A 20,319-nucleotide genomic window follows, 5' to 3' on the forward strand; every position below is an offset into this window, starting at 1 on the left:
CCTTCTCTACATTCCCCTGCTGCACTGAGATTATATGTTGATGGTAGATGGTACTACAACCATAAATTGGTGTTGTATAGCATCCCCCGAAACCATTGCTGGAAATAATATTTTTGCCTCATGTAACCAGAGTTTCACTTCTCTGAAAAAAAAAACATACTTTGTGTTTTCACCATAAAAGTATTTTAAGGATAGGTAGAATATAGTACAGATGTGTCCTGCATGTATGTTTGTTTTTTATTTTTATTTTTTTAGATCTATTCAAGATTGATAAATGATATAGTATCACCTCATTTTGAAGTAGTTGTTGCCTTAAGAAATTCTGTCTGTGTTAATGTTTTTCCTACGATATTGCTGGAGACATAACATAGATCATACAACATGCTTTCAAAAAATAAACTTTTTAATGTATTTTCTTTTGTGAGCTAAAGTTAACTTCATCAGATTAATGCTAAAGTTTAAATGTTACTATTTCTTGCTTTGTAGGCGGGAATGGCACTTTATAAAATTGTCCCCAAAAATCCCTATTATTTCTGGTCTGTAATGAGCCTGATAATGCAGGTAAGGAGAAAGCAACATAAGACAGTTGTGTTTACTGAGAAAAGTAAATTATGAGTGTGTTATTACAAAAATAAATATTTAATTCTGGTTTAACAAAATTAAATAAATAAAAAAACTAAAACAACCAAAAAAATTTGTATGCTGAGAATGTGTTGTGTTTTTATTAGACTAGTTTGTCATATTGGTCAAACTTTTGTTTTGAAATGGAAAACCAGTCTATATTTATGGGATTCTGAACACTGATTTACTATTACATAACAAAATGACTAATGTAGGTTTGAAGTATAATTAAACTGGGAACCCATAACCATAAAATACATTTTGAATTTCATGTACCCTTTAGTCTATTTCAGCACATGATGAGAATCTTTCAAAAACAATGTTTTTACCACTGGCTGAAAGGATGGTTGCGAAAATGGTAAAAGAGGACAAGATTGAAGCTGAAGCTGAGGTAATCATTTGCTTCAAAATAGATTATTCAATTACTTGTCTATTAAGGTACTAGGAGTTTTTGTGTTTATATTTGTGACACGTCTCACTGCTAGCTGTTAGAAATTCTGGGTCATCTTTGTGATTTTCTCCCCAATCATTTTAATCAGAAGAAAATATATAATAAGATTTGCTAGTTCTCGACTACCACATTGCTTTTCACTTTGGATGATGGCTCTTGGTGGTTGTGCATTATAATCGGTTTATAGTGTGGGCTTGTTCCTTTTCTAGCTGATGATTTTTTTCTGATGCCAGCCTTTTATGACTGGATATACTAGCTCGCTTCAAAAAGTCCAGACACTTTCCAATTTTGTTAATATTACAAGACAGTGTTTATTACCTTTATGGGATATTTTCACATCCAGACACTGATGTTGTTGCCCAGTCAGACAGTGGCACAACCATTACATATATAAACCATCAACGCAGCTCTGGTGAGAAACATTTTACTGAGTTTAAGATGTCAAAAGTTCAAAAAATATAGTTTTACCCAGGGCTATGGTAGTCTTTTGGTGCAATTAATGATTTAAAAAAAAAATCTGATTTTTTTTTTTTGTTTTTAAATAAAATGCTTTTTGAGGAAAAATCTTTCTAAAGATAGTTTCTATTTAAGATGCATTATAATCTAAAGGTTATTCATCCTGAAATATAGATTCCTCATGCTCCCCCAGAGATTTCTTTAAGATTATTTTGGGCAATTTTTCTATCTTGAAGATATCCTATATTTTTGGTTTTGTAGTTCTCAAAACTGTAAATTTGTGTGTGCAGAAATAACATGCCCCTTCTTTACAGCAAAAGTTTTATAAAATGAACATACAGAGTTGATAAATAGGCCTTAAAGGGACTTAATCATGAAAAAAACCTTTGGGTTTTAGATAGAGCATACAATTTTCAGATTTACTTCTATTATCATATTTGCTTCATTCTCTTGGCATCCTTTGTTGAAGGAAAGCAATGCTCTACTGGGTGAGACAGTGACAAGCAGCTATATCACAGTAGTGCATTGCTTCTGAGCTTACTTATGCAGGCTTTTCAACAATGGATACCAAGACAACAAAGAAAATTAGAAAATTTAAGTAAATCAGAAAATGTGTTCAAAAATTGAAAGTTTTAATTTTGATTTTATTGTCCCTTTAATGCCATTGCTCCCATGCAAATCTGTTTCAAGAAGTTCCATGAATAGAAGATTGTTTGGAGTGGAATAAATCTGCCCAAGGACCTAAGTGGGAGTAGGGAGGGCAAGCATTATCAATTAAATGTTATTTTAGTTAAATAAAACTATTTCAATTGATATTATTAAAGTAATTCTTTGTTTTTCTCCTTCCATTAAAGTACAGGTGAAAAGTTGATCAAATATGAATAATTAACCAATTAAACTGGAGATAGTTCACCTCCAAATAATTTCATTCCATCTAGTGATATATAACCAAATCAGTAATGGTCTGAAATAAATGGAAAATGTATTATTCTAAAAATGAAAATCATGATTTAAATGTATTTACTTTGGCTATTGTACCGCACCACGTATATATACGACCTAGCTTCAGGAAGCTCTAGCACTCCCAGCTGTTAAGTTACAGCCGAAAGCTGGAGCTCCTGAAGCTTCAGGCATCTGCCGCATATGGAGCCGGAGTGCGATCGGTGCTCCGCGCAGCTGTAATTAGCGGCCTTCTGATTTAGGGCAGATGCCTGATCGTTACAGATGGTGACACTGTGTGTGTCACTGTCTGTAACGATCTTCTTCTGGTGTGGGTGGTAGGCGGGTAGCAGGTGGGCGGTCTAGCAGGGGAGGTGGGAGGGAGTGGGAGGGCCCTACGCTGCAGTAAAAAATTAAAGGGACAGGGAGGGATGGGGCAGCTACGCTACAGAAAAGGGGATCTGTGGGTGTGGAAACCCCCCTAACTAAAGATTGCGGGAGGGGAGGACACTACGCTACAGAAATATTAAATAAAAAAATAAAATTAAAAATATATATATTTTTTAAAAATAGAGCAGTTTATAGGTACTGGCACTAGTTCCTAAGATGTCACCTAACAGTTAGAGGGAGGAGGTTTAAAGAGCTGTTGGGGGGTATATAGGGATCCTACACTACAGAAAATATAATAATAACAAATATTTTTATAACAAAAATAAAAAAAGCCTTATTTTCATACTGGCAGACTGTCTGCCAGTACCTATGATGGGGCTTACTAGTGTGTGTGTGTGTGGAGTTAAGAGAGCTGTTTGGGAGGGATCTACACTAAAACAAAGCTGCCTAATTAACCCCTTCACTGCCGGGAATAATAGAAGTGTGGTGCGCAGCTGCAATTAGCGGCCTTCTTATTACCAAAAAGCAATGTCAAAGCCATATACGTCTACTATTTCTGAACAAAGGGGATCCCAGAGAAACTTTTACAAACATTTGTGCCATGATTGCGCAAGCAGTATGTAAATAATTTCAGTGAGAAACCTAAAGTTTGTGAAAAAAAGTTCCTTTTTTCTTTTTATTTGATTGCATTTGCTGGTTAAATGGTGGCATGAAATATACCAAAATGGGCCTAGATCAATACCTTGGGTTGTCTACTTAAAAAAAAAAAATACATAGCTTTGACAGGTAAATTATAAAAAACAAGGCTCTGTTTCTGTTTAAATGAGTGATAGCAAAAATGAATAAAAATTCTCTGGTATTTTGGGCTGAAAGTTCCGGTAGTGAAGGGATTAAATCACTCTTACTGACTAGTGATTTAAATAATGATTTAAATCAATTTGATTTAAATGAACAGTCTTGTCAAAATTGAACTTTGATACATATAGGGCATATAATTTTAAACTACTCTCCAGTTTACTTTATAATCATTAAATAAAAAAAAAATTAAATTAAAAAAATATATATATTTTTTAAAAATAGAGCAGTTTATAGGTACTGGCAGACAGCTGCCAGTTTCGAAGATGGCATCTAACAGAGGGGGGAGGTTTAGAGAGCTGTTGGGGGTATATAGGGATCCTACACTTTAGAAAATATAATAATAAAAAATAATAATATAATTATTTTAATATAATATAATAAAAAATAAAAAAAAGCCTTATTTTCATACTGGCAGACTGTCTGCCAGTACCTAAGATGGGGGTTACCAGTGTGTGTGTCAATTTGATTTAAACGAACAGTCTTGTCAAAATTAAACTTCATGATACAGATAGGACAAATAATTTTAAACCACTCTCCAATTTACTTTATAATCAACTTTTTTTGTTCTCAGTATTCTTAGTTGAAAGCTAAACCTAGGTAGGCTAGGCTCATATGCTAATTTATAAGCCCTTGAAAGCTGCCTCTTATCTGAATGCATTTGATAGCTTTTCTCAACTAGAGAGCGTTAGATCATCTGTGCCACATAGATAACATTGTGCTCACGCTCGTGGAGTTACTTACGAGAAGGCACTGATTGGCTAAAATGCAAGTCTATCAAAAGAACTGAAATAAGAGGGCAGTCTGCAGAGGCTTAGATAAAAGGTAATCACAGAGGTAAAAAGTATATTAATATAACAGTGTTGGTTATGGAAACCTGGGGAATGGGTAATAAAGGGATTATCTTTTTAAACAATAAAATTTCTGGAGTAGACTGTCCCTTTAAATCAAATCCACCCTTGTAGTTATCCATCCATGTTCACCAATCATGAATTTACTAGGTACTTCTTGCAATACCTAGTGAGCTTCATGTTTTGTGCCTTTATCTGTCCCTTGGGGTTTATCTTGCACCCTGACATTTATGCCTTTATAATCTCTTAAAGAAAAGTGAACATTTTTTCTAAACTCAATTTACATGTGATCTTGCTTGTAGGTGGAATTATATTACATGATTCTGGAGCGTTTGGGTAAATACGAGGAGGCCTTGGAGGTCATAAGAGGCAAATTAGGAGGTAAAAGAATATTGCTAATGAAAACAAATCTGATTATAATCAATAGAGAGGAAAACTGATTATGCTAAAGTGTATTTAAATATTTCCACACAAATTTTTTTTCTAAATATATGAAGTTTAGATGTGCAGTTGTAATAACTCAACTAATTACATTTTAAATTTTGTGTTTTTACTCAGAGAAGTTGACCAGTGAGCTGCAGAGTCGTGAAAATAAATGTATGGCCATGTACAAGAAGTTAAGCAAATGGCCAGAATGCAACGCTCTTTCCAAAAGGCTGCTACTGCAGAAGTGAGTCTGTGCTTCACATGCACTGAGCCTGTGCTTATTTGAATGATTAAATATTTAGGGCTGGCAGAGCTAAATGTGTACTGTTGCTTCTTCCCTTCTATACCTAAGATGTTCTGCAATAGTTTATTACTCCATAAAGCTTAGAATGTAAAAGAACCATGTGAACAAGGGCGCCTCCTAGTGTAACACTGATGATATGTGAGATTGGTATATACTTCTCAAAACATACAAGCGTGGCAGCACCCAATTGTGCTTAGTGGGGCGTACTGGGAACTCTGTGTCCCAGCTCACTGATCCAAAGAGCAGGGGAAATCCTCTTGACTGCTCCTATTGCTGTGAGCTGGATATTTAAAGCTCAGACTTCCAAAAATCTCAAAAAATAAGATTTTATTTTACAAATTTGTTTTAAAAAACAAAAGAGCACAAGCTGTACCCTAGCGTGTGGGGAAAAAAGAGGGGCGCCTCATGTGCGGGATCATCCAACATATGTATAAACTCAACACAATATGAGCCAAATGGATACTCACATGTTAATAAAGTACCCTAATGTGCAGGTAGATGCAGGCTGTAGATTGATAGGGTGCCACAGCTGGAAGTTCTTGTGTGCTGTAGTAAATGTGAAGCATAGACAACAAGCACTACATGTGCAAATCAATCAGAGTATAACCATATGTAATTAGTGCCAAATGGGTACTCACATGCTGACCAAGCACACCAATGTGCTGGTAGAGGCAGGCTGACAGATTTATACAAGGTGTGTCAGCTTACCCCACTAAGGTTCTCCCAATGGTCCAGATTCAGGTGCAGGAAAATGCTAGTGATTGTACTCCAGTAGGTAGTCGGTAAACACAAGCAGGTAAGGTGTTTCCACTCAACTTGAATTTTTTAAAAATTGTATTTTTTTTTTTTTTTTTTTTTAATAACAAGTACAAAAAGTGGAATAGGGGTATCCAAATATCCCCCTATCAATGCAACGCGTTTGTCGGCGCTATACGGCAGTTTCCTCAGGCATAATATTCACCTCACCAATAAACCTGCTTTTTATAGCTCCTACCTAACACAAATGAACCAAGTCCTCCCTTTTAGGGGGCGTGTTCTCTAATTAATTTGATACACCTGCACACTCAAAGTCTACCTGTATAAACATCCAAAGTTGTCCATACTGCATCAAACCATATATACATATATTAGGCAGCAATCATAGAGAACAATGTATACCCCATAACATCAAAAATAAACAAACATTTCATTTAATTTTACATCTAATCAGCTTCTTCATTAACAATTTTAACGATAAAACACCGAAGTGTACAATGCTCAGTGTAGAAACAATCCAGAGTGTGTGCAGACAACCGGACCCATATCTATAATATTCGGTCCTTATAAAAGGAGAATCGATGGGTGTTAAATGACAACTCAACAAAGAAATAAAGGTAGGATTTGTGTAGACAAACATAAGCCAGTTAAGAGAACTTAAAAAGGACTGAAAATAACAATAAACAATATATATATATATATATATATATATATATATATATATATATATATATATATATATATATATATATATATATAAAAAATAGATGGAATGTTTTGTTTGTACACACACACAGGGATAATGTTATACATTTTGAGCTATATCTCACATAGAGATCAGACAAAGACTTATAAAGAGGGAGGACCCCATTATTTATTGAAAGATTGGATGGAAATATTTGTGAAACAGAAATGGGTGCTAATTTAATCTCTTAAATAGTTAATGAAGAAGCTAATGAGATGTAAAATTAAATGTTTATTTTTGATGTTATGGGGTATACATTGTTCTCTATGATTGCTGCCTAATATATGTATATATGGTTTGATGCAGTATGTACAACTTTGGATGTTTATACAGGTAGACTTTGAGTGTGCAGGTGTATCAAATTAATTAGAGAACACGCCCCCTAAAAGGGAGGACTTGGTTGATTTTTGTTAGGTAGGAGCTATAAAAAGCAGGTTTATTGGTGAGGTGAATATTATGCCTGAGGAAACGGCTGTATAGCACAGAGAAACGTGTTGCATTGATAGGGGAATATTTGAATACCCCAATTCCACTTTTTGTACTTTTTTTTTTTTTTTTTTTTTTTTTTTTTTTTTTTAATAAATACAATTTTTTAAAAATTCAAGTTGAGGGGAAACACCTTACCTGCTTGTGTTTACTGACTACCTACTGGAGTACAATCACTAGCATTTTCCTGAATCTGGACCATTGGGAGAACCTTAGTGGGGTGAGCTGACACACCTTGTATAAATCTGTCAGCCTGCCTCTACCAGCACATTGGTGTGCTTGGTCAGCATGCAAGAAGTACCCATTTGGCACTAATTACATATGGTTATACTCTGATTGATTTGCACATGTAGTGCTTGTTGTCTATGCTTCATATATTTACTGCAGCACACAAGAACTTCCAACTGTGGGTGAGCTGTTACACCCTATCAATCTACAGCCTGCATCTACCAGCTCATTAGGGTACTTTATTTACATGTGAGTATCCATTTGGCTCATATTGTGTTGAGTTTATACATATGTTGGATGATCCTGTACATGAGGCGCCCCTCTGTTTTTTTTCACACTCTGCAGTTTACCCGGATCAGTCGGTGAGGAGTAGGCAGCCAACATTTGATAATCCAATTTGAGTAGAATTTTGTGATACCAAAGAAGTGCATCCTATGTACTTTGGGACTTTTTTTGATTTCTTGAAATTTGTATGTATGCCTAACATAGTTATTTGTATATTGTATATGGTACACTATTAACCACTAATATCTCTATCTTCTCATAAGTGCCCCCTTAAATTTCATTATATCACAACATGTACCCTATGTATATTAAACAGTAGTGCAACGCGTTTCTCAGCTCTCCTGGCTGTTTCCTCAGGCTTTGTTTGTTTCAGGTTTTGTGTATTTTTTTTGTTTTTGTTTTTTGTTTAATTATTAATAGTATTTTAATTTATTATAATTTTTATAGATTGTTGATTTTTACTATATTATCTTTATCACTTCACTTTGTGCAGGAGACAATTGAGTCTCATAATCAAACCAGGTGATTAGTTAAAAGCGCCCCCTAGAGTTGTAGCATTTTTGTTGTTGTCAACAGTTGAGTAACTTAAAGGGACATTAAACACTTTGAGATGGTAATATAAAATGATAAATTGTGTATATATAAAACAACTCTGCAATATACTTTCATTATTTATTTTGTCCTCTTTGCCTGTAATTCCATTCTGAAATTGTGAGCTTTTCAGTTCCTGTTACAAATGGAAGTGCAGAACACTGTTAAATCCAGCACAACCATTGGCTGCACACTCTAGTGACCTATTTATAACTGTCCCTAATTGGCCACAGCAGAGAAGGTAACACAAGTTACAACATGGCAGCTCCCAGTGTTTTATAGACACTAAAACTTTACACTTATTTTGTCACTTTTTAAACTAATGAAACTTTAAAAAATACATCTACGTGTTACTCATGGACTAATCTTTTCTTTGAATGCATCATTCTATCTATCATGTATTTAATGTTTAGTGTCCCTTTTAATATATTATTTATACTTCAAATCATTTTTAAAACACTCTTATTTTGTTATTATATTCAGTTTATTTTATTTAAATAATAAATAAGAGGGATTTAACTCCACCTAAATCAGGGTACAACTTAGATTCAGCTCAAACCCTTGTAAAATTTGCAGTTAATAGAATGGTTGTAATCACAATCTGCCAAATCTTAGTCTTTACTTTCTGTGGTTTAGAATTGGACACGTGAGAGTGCTGCTCCTTTCTGCTGTTTGATATAACTGAATTGTGTGAGATCAGTTTGTACTACAACAAATTACAATTATTTAAAATATGTAATGTGACCCATTTCAGGTATTCTCTCACTGTTCTATTTCCAAAAAAAACCTGTTGCCCTCCTTGTCCTAAACTCTTTTCAGTATATTGGGTCTACTAAAATTAAAAACGCAGCTTACTCTGGTAGGCTGACTGAGAAAACCTTGTCATTTAATTCCCAACCGAATAACTGAAATATCCAGACATAGAAATTAGTGAATATTTTTAGGTTTAGAATTGAAGCCCTTTGAAGCTAATATAGCTGCTTTTGGAAGGCACTTAGGGCTAGATTTATCAAAGGCTAGGTGAACTCTGTATGTTCTTTGCCTGTAACTGTGCCCCAGCTCGCCTCCGGAGAGGCTCACGTGTGCCTAAATTTATTAAAAAAATAGACTTAACTTTGCGCAGGCGAGCTGGGGCGTAATAATGATAAATTGCGCCTGTCGGAAAAAGCATTTACTCCCTATTTGTCACAGTACATCCCTATAAATACTTGCACCGCCATTTTTTAATTATTAAAAAAACGTTTTTTAGGTAACTATTTAGCTAATATTTATTTTATATAATGTTTCTGTGCTGTTTGTGCCATATGTTGACACAAAAATAAAATATATCAATATATTGATACATATATATAAAACTTTTGGTACCATATGCTCCTGTGGAAGCGCAAATTACTGGGAATAACATTATCTTCTTTGCGCTGAACTTTTGAAAAATTAGTTCAAACAGTAAAGTACTGCATCACAAGATGTAAAAGCATGTATTAAAATGGTGTTCGACTCAGTCTGTATGGCGAAATATACAACACGCAATTACAGCCGGAATTATCGGCGCAAAGCAATGATGAATAAGCAACTGGGCGTATTTGTTAAATTACGCCTATTACTAATGTATATTGGTGCACTCAGGAGTGCGCCTAGGCGAATGCAAGTGGAGTGCGAAGAAGTTTCTTTTAGATTTGCGCAATTATAGGCGCAGAGTGCTTTGATAAATATGAGGATCCGTTTGTATGCGTTATTTTGGACGATATTACAGGAGAATGGCTTTGATAAATCTAGCCCTTAGTGGCAATTGGTCTGAATCTTCTAGATGTTCAATAATAAACACACAGAGATGTAAGAATCTGGATATCTAGAATGGAACATTGTGCTAACGGCCCTTAGGATGTACAGCCAAGTTCTAAAGGTTAAAGTTAATTTGATGCTGTTGCTTTAACTTCATGTCAGCAATTGAAGTAGAGCTATTAGTTTGCTTTACCTTGTTGACTGTTTATTTCCCTTTGCTGTAGCTCAGATGATTGGCAGTTTTATCTCTCCTACTTTGACTCAGTATTTCACCTTATTGATGAGTCTTGGACTTCACCAGCAGAAGGGCAGATGTAAGTAACAAAGTGTTATATGGAGTGGTTTGTGTAATTGTTTGTGTTTAAATACAGAACAAGCCTCTAATGCTTTCCTATTTGTTTAATTAACTCTTGAATATCCTTCCTTTCAGGTCCCTAGAGGGAGACTTGGACTACACTGTAGAGCAGACAGTGAGATTTATTGAAGAGCAGGTAACTGGTGCATCTAAAAGCTCTCGACTGCTTCGCGGGCCATATCTGGCCAAACTAGAACTAATTCAGCGACTAAGACAGCGAGGTTGTAATGATGAGCACAAGCTGGGTAAGTGAGAGCAGCCTTAGGGGACTTGGTATCTGCTGCTATATAGTGGTTGATTATAAAGAAAATAAGGTCAAATTCCTAGTACATAGGAGTAGAGTATTTTCTTGACATGCTGTTTCCTAGTGCCAATTTTTTTTTCATATAATGTGGATTTTGTCTGAAATACTATGTTAGTGTAGCAATAATCTGACAAGACTGGTAATGGGTGCAAGAGCTAAACTACAGCTACTTCATGGCAGTGTTGTATATTCTGACCAAGTGAGAATTTCTAACGAGAGATTTGTGATTGATGCAGATTGATAGTGATTAAAGGGGGACATGAGACAATTTTTCTTTCTTTCTGGTACATTTTAACATTTTAAACAAATTTCCAATTTACTTCTATTATCAAATTTGCTTACTTTTCTTGGTATCCTTTGTTGAAAGAGCAGCAATGCACTACTGGGAGCAAGCTGAACACATTAGGTCAGCCAATGATGAGGCATATATGTGCAGCCACCAATCGGCTGCTAGCTCCGAACTGTACATTGCTGCTTCTGTGCCTACCTAGATATGCTTTCTAACAAATGATACCAAGAAAATTAACCAAATTAGATAATATAAGTAAATTGGAAAGTTGCTAAAAATTGTATGCTCTTGTCTGAATCATTAAATGTTTATTTTGACTTTGACTATCCCTTTAGACATGAGGTGTTTTGCACCCTGTATTTTATCATATAATGGTTTGAATCTTGGTGTACTTTATTCCTGAGACTGTCTGCTAATGATTACAGGTGAACCAGAAGATCTGATGTTCCAGTACTTTATTAAATTTGGTGATAAGCCATGCTGCTTCACTGATCTTAAAGTCTTTGTGGACCTCCTTTTTCCCAGCCAATACACCAGTGTAAGTTTCTTAGAATGTAGATGTCCCCTCCTAGTTCTGGGGTCTGTTATGCTTTCTAATATGACTAAAATTACCCGTGGCATTGTCTGCCATCACTACAGATAGATTCTTTGTTCTTCAGTTTATAAACAGATTACTTGGGTCATTACCTTTGACTCCTCCAGAAGATAGTGAATTTGCTCTGCCAGCTGACATCAAGGCTCTGCAGAGGCATTTGTGTGTGGTGCAGCTGACCAGGCTGCTTGGCCTTTACCATAAGATGGACAAGTCCCAGAAGCAGAGCGCGGTGCGGGAGATGACTATGAGATACAGACATGGGTTACGGTTTGGTGAGAACTTAAAATAATCTTTTGCTTGTAGTAAAATATGAGAGGCTCAGTCCTTCTCTGTTATGAACTTTTTAACATCTGTTATTTTTTTGTGTGGGTTTTGGTTCGGTTTTAAATTATTTTCTTTCAGCTTTTTATTAAAAGAAGCAATTGATTATTATAACCTAAACCGGTTCCAAATTGACACTCTCTGAATAATCTATTTTTCTCTTACAGGAAAGTCCTGCTTGAAAACAGAATTGCAGTTCTCTGACTACTACTGTCTTATAGGAGCTCACATGCTTCTGGATTTGTGGGACAATGGCAAGTGCATAATTCAATTATATTGTAGTTATTCTCCACTAAATACTTTTTGATTTGTTACTTTTATAACTTTTTTTATTCTTCAGGGGAGGAATGGGCTGTATGGCATTGTCTAACTTTGTTAGAAGAAGGATTAAGTAATAGCACATCTAATGCCCAGTTTAAACTGCTGCTTATTCGCATTTACTGTGTGCTTGGAGCATTTGAACCTGCCATGGAACTTTATTCCAGCCTAGATGCTAAACATATCCAACACGACACAATTGGGTGAGTTGTAAAACCTCTTATTTTACAGTGTACAATGATTCTGCTTGACTCTAAGTGCGCATATTAATACCAAATCGCACATTCTCTCATGCTTTTAAAATTGACAGCGCTCTTGGGGGACAAAGTTCTTTCTTTCCTATGACATGGAGAGTCCACAACGTCATTCCAATTACTAGTAGGATATTTAACTCCTGGCCAGCTGGAGGAGGCAAAGAGCACCCCAGCAAAGCTGTTAAGTGTAACTTCCCTTACCCATAATCCCCAGTCGTTCTCTTGCCTCTGTCAATGGAGGTTGTGCGAAGTCGGTGTCTGAAGATAATAATTATGGGTACTTTTCCTGCAAGCAAGGATTGGTGTCTAGCTGTGTCCATGTTAATCTTTTGAGTAAAAGTAGTGGTGGGTTTTAGCAGTTAGAAGGCGGCGAGGAAGTATTTGCTTTACTTCTAACATTTTTCTACCCCTTTGTAGAAAGCCAGGGTTGGTTACTCTGTTCTTTCTTTTACTACAGGTTCCTGGCATGGAGTACCGTTCACACCTAAGTAGCTGTTACCTGCCCTGCAGCGGTATCCACAGGTAAGTGCATTTTTGTTCTAGGTTCGGAAGGATAACATTTTAGAGGTAAAACCTCTAGTGGATCTAATTTGGGACATAGATTATCTAAGTTGTCTTAGATACTTTTTTGGGGCAGATTTGCAGGCACATTGTATGTTTACTTTAGGCATGTAGAGAGACTAAAGGGTTAATATTAAGCTGTGTGCTTAAGACTTCATTTTATTTGACAAAATGTGTTGGATGTCCTTTTAAGCGTTTGTTAAATACATCTGGCAAGGGGCAGATCTGTTTTGATTTGGAGTCCGGAAAAATATATAGGCTGTTACGGCTACGATATGGTATTTACAATTGAGCCGTTTGTAATACGCGCCTTTTTAACTGTGACTTGTGGCGCAGTTTCTTCTTTACTCTCAGCCCGCTCATGTGACTCTCCGCTCTTCCGTGTATATGAGGAGCGGAGTTTGTCAGTCATTGAGCCTGGACTGATGCAGCTATCTTTTCTGATGATTGGATTGCCTTTCTGAACTTGTGAATCTCTCTTCTCATCTGGAGAGTTTCCTTGCTAGTGGGTTATTCGACTCCCTGTACGGTAGGAGCCCCAGACACTCTGAGTTTTTTTTGTTAAAGTGACAGGTGCTGTTTTTTCAGTTAATTTATTAGTTCTGAATATACTATACATTTTATTTTTGTGGGAACTGATATCTGCAATGGAATCTGAAAAAGATTATTTATTTAATATGGATAAATGTTTACTTTGCTTGGAAGTCCCAATTGTACTACTAATGCAATTTTGTTCCAATTGCTTAGCTAAGACCTTAAAATATATAATGTCTCTCAGGATATTGCTTTTCTGGATATGCCTCGGCTTTCTCCTCAAACGTCCCAAGCCTTATCAGTTTCACATACAGTGCCTTGCGTGTCCTCTCAACATCCTGGTGGTGTTTATTTGCCAGGGGATTTTGCAGCGCAGATGACTTCTGCGGTGTCGACAGCTTCGTCTGCTTTACCTACTTTGGGTAAACGTAAGAGGAAATCTAAACATTTGTCTGCTAGTAAGGCTTCTGACCCCTCTAATTCTGTGCTGGTCAGCCTTTCTCATTTGTCTGATGAGGAGCATACTTCAGTAGCTTCTGAAGATGAAATCTCAGACTCTGACACTTTGGAAGTAAAATCTTCAGAATCTGAAGAGGTAAATTTTTTTGAACACCTCCGGTTATTACTGAAGGAGGTCCTAGCTACTTTAGACAACTCTGAACTTGATAGTTTGATTCTTCATCTTCTGAGGAGGTTTTTCCTGTTCCAAGGAAGATGTCTGAAATTATAGTTTAGGAATGGGATAAGCCAGGGGTTCCTTTTTCCCCTTCCCTGTTTTCAAAAAAATGTTTCCTGTTGCTGACTCTATTGGTGAATCTTGGCGCACTGTGCCTAAAGTAGAAGGAGCTATTTCTACTCTTGCTAAGAGAACTACCGTTCCTATAGAGGATAGTTGCTTTTTTAAGGATCCCATGGATAAGAAGCTAGAGGCTTACTTAAAAAAGATGTATATCATCAAGGATTACAGTGGCAACCTGCAGCGAGTATTGCCACTGTTGCGGGAGCAGCATCTTATTGGTGCGATGCCTTGTCTGATCTTATTACAGAGGAAACTACAATAGAGGAGATCCAAGATAGGATCAAAACTCTCAAGTTGGCAAATACCTTTTTCTCTGATGCCAACATGCAGATAATTAGACTGGGAGCTAAGATGTCTAGCTTCACTGTACTAGCACGCAGGGCTCTGTTGTTAAAGTCCTGGTTGGCTGATGTTTCTTCAAAGGCCAAGCTTTAGGCTTTACCTTTATATGGGTAAAACTCTGTGTGGAAAGGGTTCTTTCTTGCCTCAGGACAAGAAGAATAGACCTAGGGGTCGGCAGACTTCTAATTTTCGTTCCTTTCGCAACTTTAAGGGACAGAAGTCTTCCTCTTCCAGACCATTTCAGGTTCACTTGGAAATCTAGCCAGCCCTGGAATAAGGGAAAGCAGAACAAGAAGCCTTCCGCTGACTCTAAATCCGCCTGAAGGTTCTGCCCCCGATTCAGGTGGAGGGCAGGCTTTATCTTTTTCGTCAATCCTGGATACACAATGTCCCAGATCCATTGGCTGTGGACATAGTATCCCAGGGTTACAGAATGGGATTCAAGTCTTGCCCTCCAAGGATTTCTCCTGTCAAGACTATCCTCAAACCAGGTAAAGAAGGAGGCCGTCTTAAATTGCTTAAAGGGACACTCAGGTTTTATTAAATTTTAATGATTCAGATACAGCATGTAATTTTAAATAACTTTACAATATACTTCCATTAAATAAAATGTGCACATTCTTTTATATTTACACTTTTTTGAGTCACCAGCTCCTACTGAGCATGTGCAAGAACTCAGACTATACGTATATGCATTTGTGATTGGCTGATTGCTATCACATGGTACAGGGGGAGTGGAAATAGACATAACTTTGAAATGTGTTAGAAAATAATCTACTACTTATTTGAAATTCAGAGTAAATGCTATTGTATTGTCTTGTTATCTTGCATTTGTTGATTATGCACATCTACTGTGTTTACTGGTCCTTTAAAGGACCTATCCTACCTGGGAGTTATTGTACCAGTCCCTATAAGGGAACAAGGTCTAGGATTCTATTCAAATCCATTTGTGGTCCCCAAAAAGGAGGGAACTTTTCATCCAATGCTAGATCTCAAGTGTCTCAACAAATTCCTCAGGGTTCCGTCCTTCAAGATGGAAACTATTTGTTCCATTCTTCCTTTAGTACAGGAAGGTCAGGTTATGACAACCATAGACCTGAAGGACACATACCTTCATGTTCCCATTCACAGGGAACATGACCAGTTTTTGAGGTTTGCCTTTCTGGGCAAACATTTCCAGTTTGTTGCACTTCCGCTTGGTCTGGCCACGGCTCCCAGAATATCACAAAGGTTCTGGGGGCTCTATTGGCAGTGATCATATCCCAGGGAATTGCTGTAGCGCCTTATCTAGATGACATCTTGGTTCAGGCATCATCTTTTCAACTAGCTCAATCTCATACAAAGATGCTGTTGTCTTTTCTACGTTCCCATGGGTGCAAGGTGAATTTGGAAAATAGTTCTCTAATTCCATTTACCTGGAGCCAGGTGAGGATTTCCCCGGATTTTGTCTTTTCTTCAGGATGGCCTGGAGAAGGGTTTGTCGGTCAGTACTCTAAAGGGTCAGATTTCTGCGTTATCCTTTTGCACAAACTTCTGGCTGACTTGCCAGATGTTCAATCTTTTGTTCAGGCTCTGGTTAGAATCATTTGAATTTCAAATGAGTAGTAGATATTTTTTTTCTTCTAACAAACTTCAAAGTTAGTTAAAAGGTTTTGAAACCCCAAAAATGTATTTTATGATTCAGATAGAGAATACAGTTGTATTCAACTTTTGAATTTACTTCTATCATCTAATTAGTTTCATTCTCTCAGTATCCTTTGTTGGGGAAGCAGCAATGCACTACAGGGAGCTAGTTTTCAAACTGGGTGAGGCAATAGCATGAAGCATATATGTGCATTGCAGGAACCAATCAGCAGCTCCTGGGCCTACCTAGGTATCCTTTTCAACAAATAATACCCAGAGAACAAAACAGATTAGAAAATAGAAGTAAATTGCAAAATTGTTTAAAATCGCAAGCTCTATCTGAATCATGTAAGAAAAAAATGTTTCATGTCCCTTTTAAATTCTCCTTCCCCCTGCATCATGTGACAGCACATTTGGATAATGGAAGTGAATTGGAAAGTTGTTTAAAATTGCATGCTCTATCATGAAAGTTTCACTTTGACATTTATTTTTACTTAAAAAAATATTGTAATGTTTAAAACCCAGTCATATATCTGTCCCTAACTGGCTGTACTAGTTGTTATAAGAAGCTGCAAAACTATAAAACGTTTGCTAACACATTGACCATGGCTAGCTTTGTCAATCCAGTAACAAGTTCTGATGGGTTCCTCCAAATAAGGCCAGTGGTGAGGGGAATTTAGCTATTGAAAAACATTTTCCAGTCACCCCACTCTGTTAATGTATTGCAAGACTACAGATAAATCTTGCAAGGTTTTAAGCTTCTATAGATTACATGATGCATGATATGAAAAAATACTAATATAGAACACTTTATTTGTTTACTTTTCAGGGCCTTTTACTGTATAATTGTTTTCCCCTTAATGTGTTTCCAATGAGCTTGTTATATACCAGCTGCAGGGTATAAAAATGTATGAGAAATTGTTTTTTTATTTTTTGTGTGAAATAGCTGGCTTTGTTCTTTTTGAAGCACAATCCTTTCAAATTGTTGAGCTTGCAGGGAAATAAGATCTCCTCCTTATTTTATTACTTTCTGTAAACACCCATGCTTTATATTATCTGTATATCAAAACCCAATACTTGGCACAATTTAAAATTAACATTTTATTACTTATCTGTCCTAACCCCCACTGGGAGTGTAAGTTCTTCTGCTGGCTATGTGTACACAGCTTTTTCTAAAAATGAATCTTTTATAATTTGAGATAGACCATGCAGTTTTAAAACTTTTCAGTTTAACTAATTTTGCTTCATTTGCTTGGTATCCTTTGTTGAAAGCATAGCTAGGTAGGTTCAGAAGCATCAATGCACTACTGGGAGCTAGCTATTGATCGGTGGCTGCACATATATTTGCTTATTGCTACTGGTTCACCCATTGGGCTCCATTTATTAAAGATATTAAAAGTAGAAGTGAACCTGTATGAAACTCTTTACATCAATTTGAGTGCCTCGAATTACAGTCTGACCTCAAGATTTATCAAAAATAGAGTCTGATGTATTGGCGTCAATGCACGATAAGACACGATGATTGATAAACTAGATTAGAAGCCAATCTAGATGTGGATAGGTGCAATGCAATATCTGTGCAGTTTATTGCCCCTAACACATTTGTGACACAAGCAATACCAAATAAAATTTATTTTACTAATTGCCATTATGCTGCAGTTTCTGGCAGACAAACATGACACTTAAAAAAAAAAAAATAGTGTGCATTGCATCTAAAACTGTTGTAGGTGCCTGGAGAACTTTGGTTGACTTGTACTGACCACAACACTGGACAAAGATTGAAAAGACCCGGTTGCCATGAAATGCAGGACAGCTAATAATTTAAGAAAACCAGAATAGCATAGCCCAAACCCTTGCTTGCAGGGAAAATTACCCATAAAAGGATTAATCTCTTCAGACACCATCTTCGCACATCCTCCCGTGATAGAGGCAAAGAGAATGACTGGGGATTATGGGTAAAGGAAGTGACACTTAACAGCTCTGCTGGGGTGCTCTTTGCCTCCTCCTGCTGACCAGGAGTTGAATTCCCACTAGTAATTGGAATGAAATCGTAGACTCTCCATGCCATAGGAAAGAACTATAATTTTACTAATTGCCATTATGCTGCGGTTTTTGGCAGACAAACATGACACTTTAAAAAAAATAAAAATAGCGTGCATTGCATCTAAAACCGTTGTAGGTGCCTGGAGAACGTTGGTTGACTTGTACTGACCACAACACTGGACAAAGATTGAAAAGACCCAGTTGCCATGAAATGCTGGACAGCTAACACTTTAAGAGAACCAGGAATAGCACTTGTTCTGAAGGTGACTGGCTTCAAATAGTCCAATCATCATGATTGATTGACTTGACAGTATGAACCACTGCAATCAGTCTGTAGGAGTTTCCAGACCACAACGGGGCAAAAATATTTGCGCACTGTCTGACGAATAACTTCTTGCCTCTTCTGTAGAGCAAGATGTTGTTTACGATGCCTTCGTAGTAGTAAGATTGCTGCAACTGTAAATACTTCCATTCTCAAAGGTATAAAGGTTTTGTGAATTATTTTCTTCTGTTATGTGTGATCAGTCCACGGGTCATCATTACTTCTGGGATATAACTCCTCCCCAACAGGAAATGCAAGAGGATTCACCCAGCAGAGCTGCATATAGCTCCTCCCCTCTACGTCACTCCCAGTCATTCTCTTGCACCCAAAGACTAGATAGGATGTGTGAGAGGACTATGGTGATTATACTTAGTTTTTATAACTTCAATCAAAAGTTTGTTATTTTACAATAGCACCGGAGCGTGTTATTACCTCTCTGGCAGAGTTTGAAGAAGAATCTACCAGAGTTTTTACTATGATTTTAACCGGAGTAGTTAAGATCATATTGCTGTTTCTCGGCCATCTGAGGGAGGTAAAAGCTTCAGATCAGGGGACAGCGGGCAGATGAATCTGCATTGAGGTATGTAGCAGTTTTTATTTTCTGAATGGAATTGATGAGAAAATCCTGCCATACCGTTATAATGACATGTATGTATACTCTACACTTCAGTATTCTGGGGATGGTATTTCACCGGAATTACTCTGTTAAAAGTACATTAAACCTTTTAATAGGTATTTATTATGTTAAACGTTTTTGCTGGAATGTAGAATCGTTTACATTTTCTGAGGTACTGAGTGAATAAATATTTGGGCATTATTTTTCCACTTGGCAGTTGCTTGTTTTAATTGTGACAGTTTCGTTTCTCTCTCACTGCTGTGTGTGAGGGGGAGGGGCCGTTTTTGGCGCTCTTTGCTACGCATCAAAAATTTCCAGTCAGTTACTCTTGTATTTCCTGCATGATCCGGTTCATCTCTAACAGAACTCAGGGGTCTTCAAACTTCTTTGGAGGGAGGTAGATTCTCTCAGCAGAGCTGTGAGACTTATATATTGACTGTTATTAAAAACGTTGCTCTGTAATTTTTATGTTTCAAATTTAATTATGGTTACTTTACTAATGGGAACAAACCTTTGCTAAAAGTTGTGTTGTTTTTAAGGATTGATGCTATAACTGTCTTTCAGTTCATTATTTCAACTGTCATTTAATCGTTTAGTGCTTCTTTGAGGCACAGTACGTTTTTGTTAAATAAGATTGTAACCAAGTTGCAAGTTTATTGCTAGTGTGTTAAACATGTCTGATTCAGAGGAAGATATCTGTGTCATTTGTTCCAATGCCAAGGTGGAGCCCAATAGAAATTTATGTACTAACTGTATTGATGCTACTTTAAATAAAAGCCAATCTGTACAAATTGAACAAATTTCACCAAACAGCGAGGGGAGAGTTATGCCGACTAACTCGCCTCACGTGTCAGTACCTGCATCTCCCGCCCGGGAG

General features: G+C 36.8%; 1 protein-coding gene across 1 annotated transcript in view; it reads left to right on the forward strand.

Moving 5' to 3' along the window:
* Positions 1-486: 486 nt before the first annotated feature.
* Positions 487-20,319, forward strand: part of LOC128644645 (N-alpha-acetyltransferase 25, NatB auxiliary subunit-like) — a gene marked incomplete at its 5' end in the record, with an annotated part of 47,973 nt that continues 28,140 nt past the window's right edge. The window contains 10 exons of the mRNA XM_053697172.1: positions 487-561; positions 905-1,012; positions 4,866-4,944; positions 5,122-5,233; positions 10,391-10,480; positions 10,597-10,766; positions 11,540-11,652; positions 11,774-11,981; positions 12,198-12,284; positions 12,371-12,551. Coding sequence (XP_053553147.1) covers positions 487-561; positions 905-1,012; positions 4,866-4,944; positions 5,122-5,233; positions 10,391-10,480; positions 10,597-10,766; positions 11,540-11,652; positions 11,774-11,981; positions 12,198-12,284; positions 12,371-12,551 — 1,223 coding nt within the window. The remainder of the gene's footprint in view (positions 562-904; positions 1,013-4,865; positions 4,945-5,121; positions 5,234-10,390; positions 10,481-10,596; positions 10,767-11,539; positions 11,653-11,773; positions 11,982-12,197; positions 12,285-12,370; positions 12,552-20,319) is intronic.

The sequence above is a fragment of the Bombina bombina genome, unplaced genomic scaffold (assembly GCF_027579735.1).
Source record: "Bombina bombina isolate aBomBom1 unplaced genomic scaffold, aBomBom1.pri scaffold_1412, whole genome shotgun sequence".
In the NCBI taxonomy this organism is placed as follows: Eukaryota; Metazoa; Chordata; class Amphibia; order Anura; family Bombinatoridae; genus Bombina; species Bombina bombina.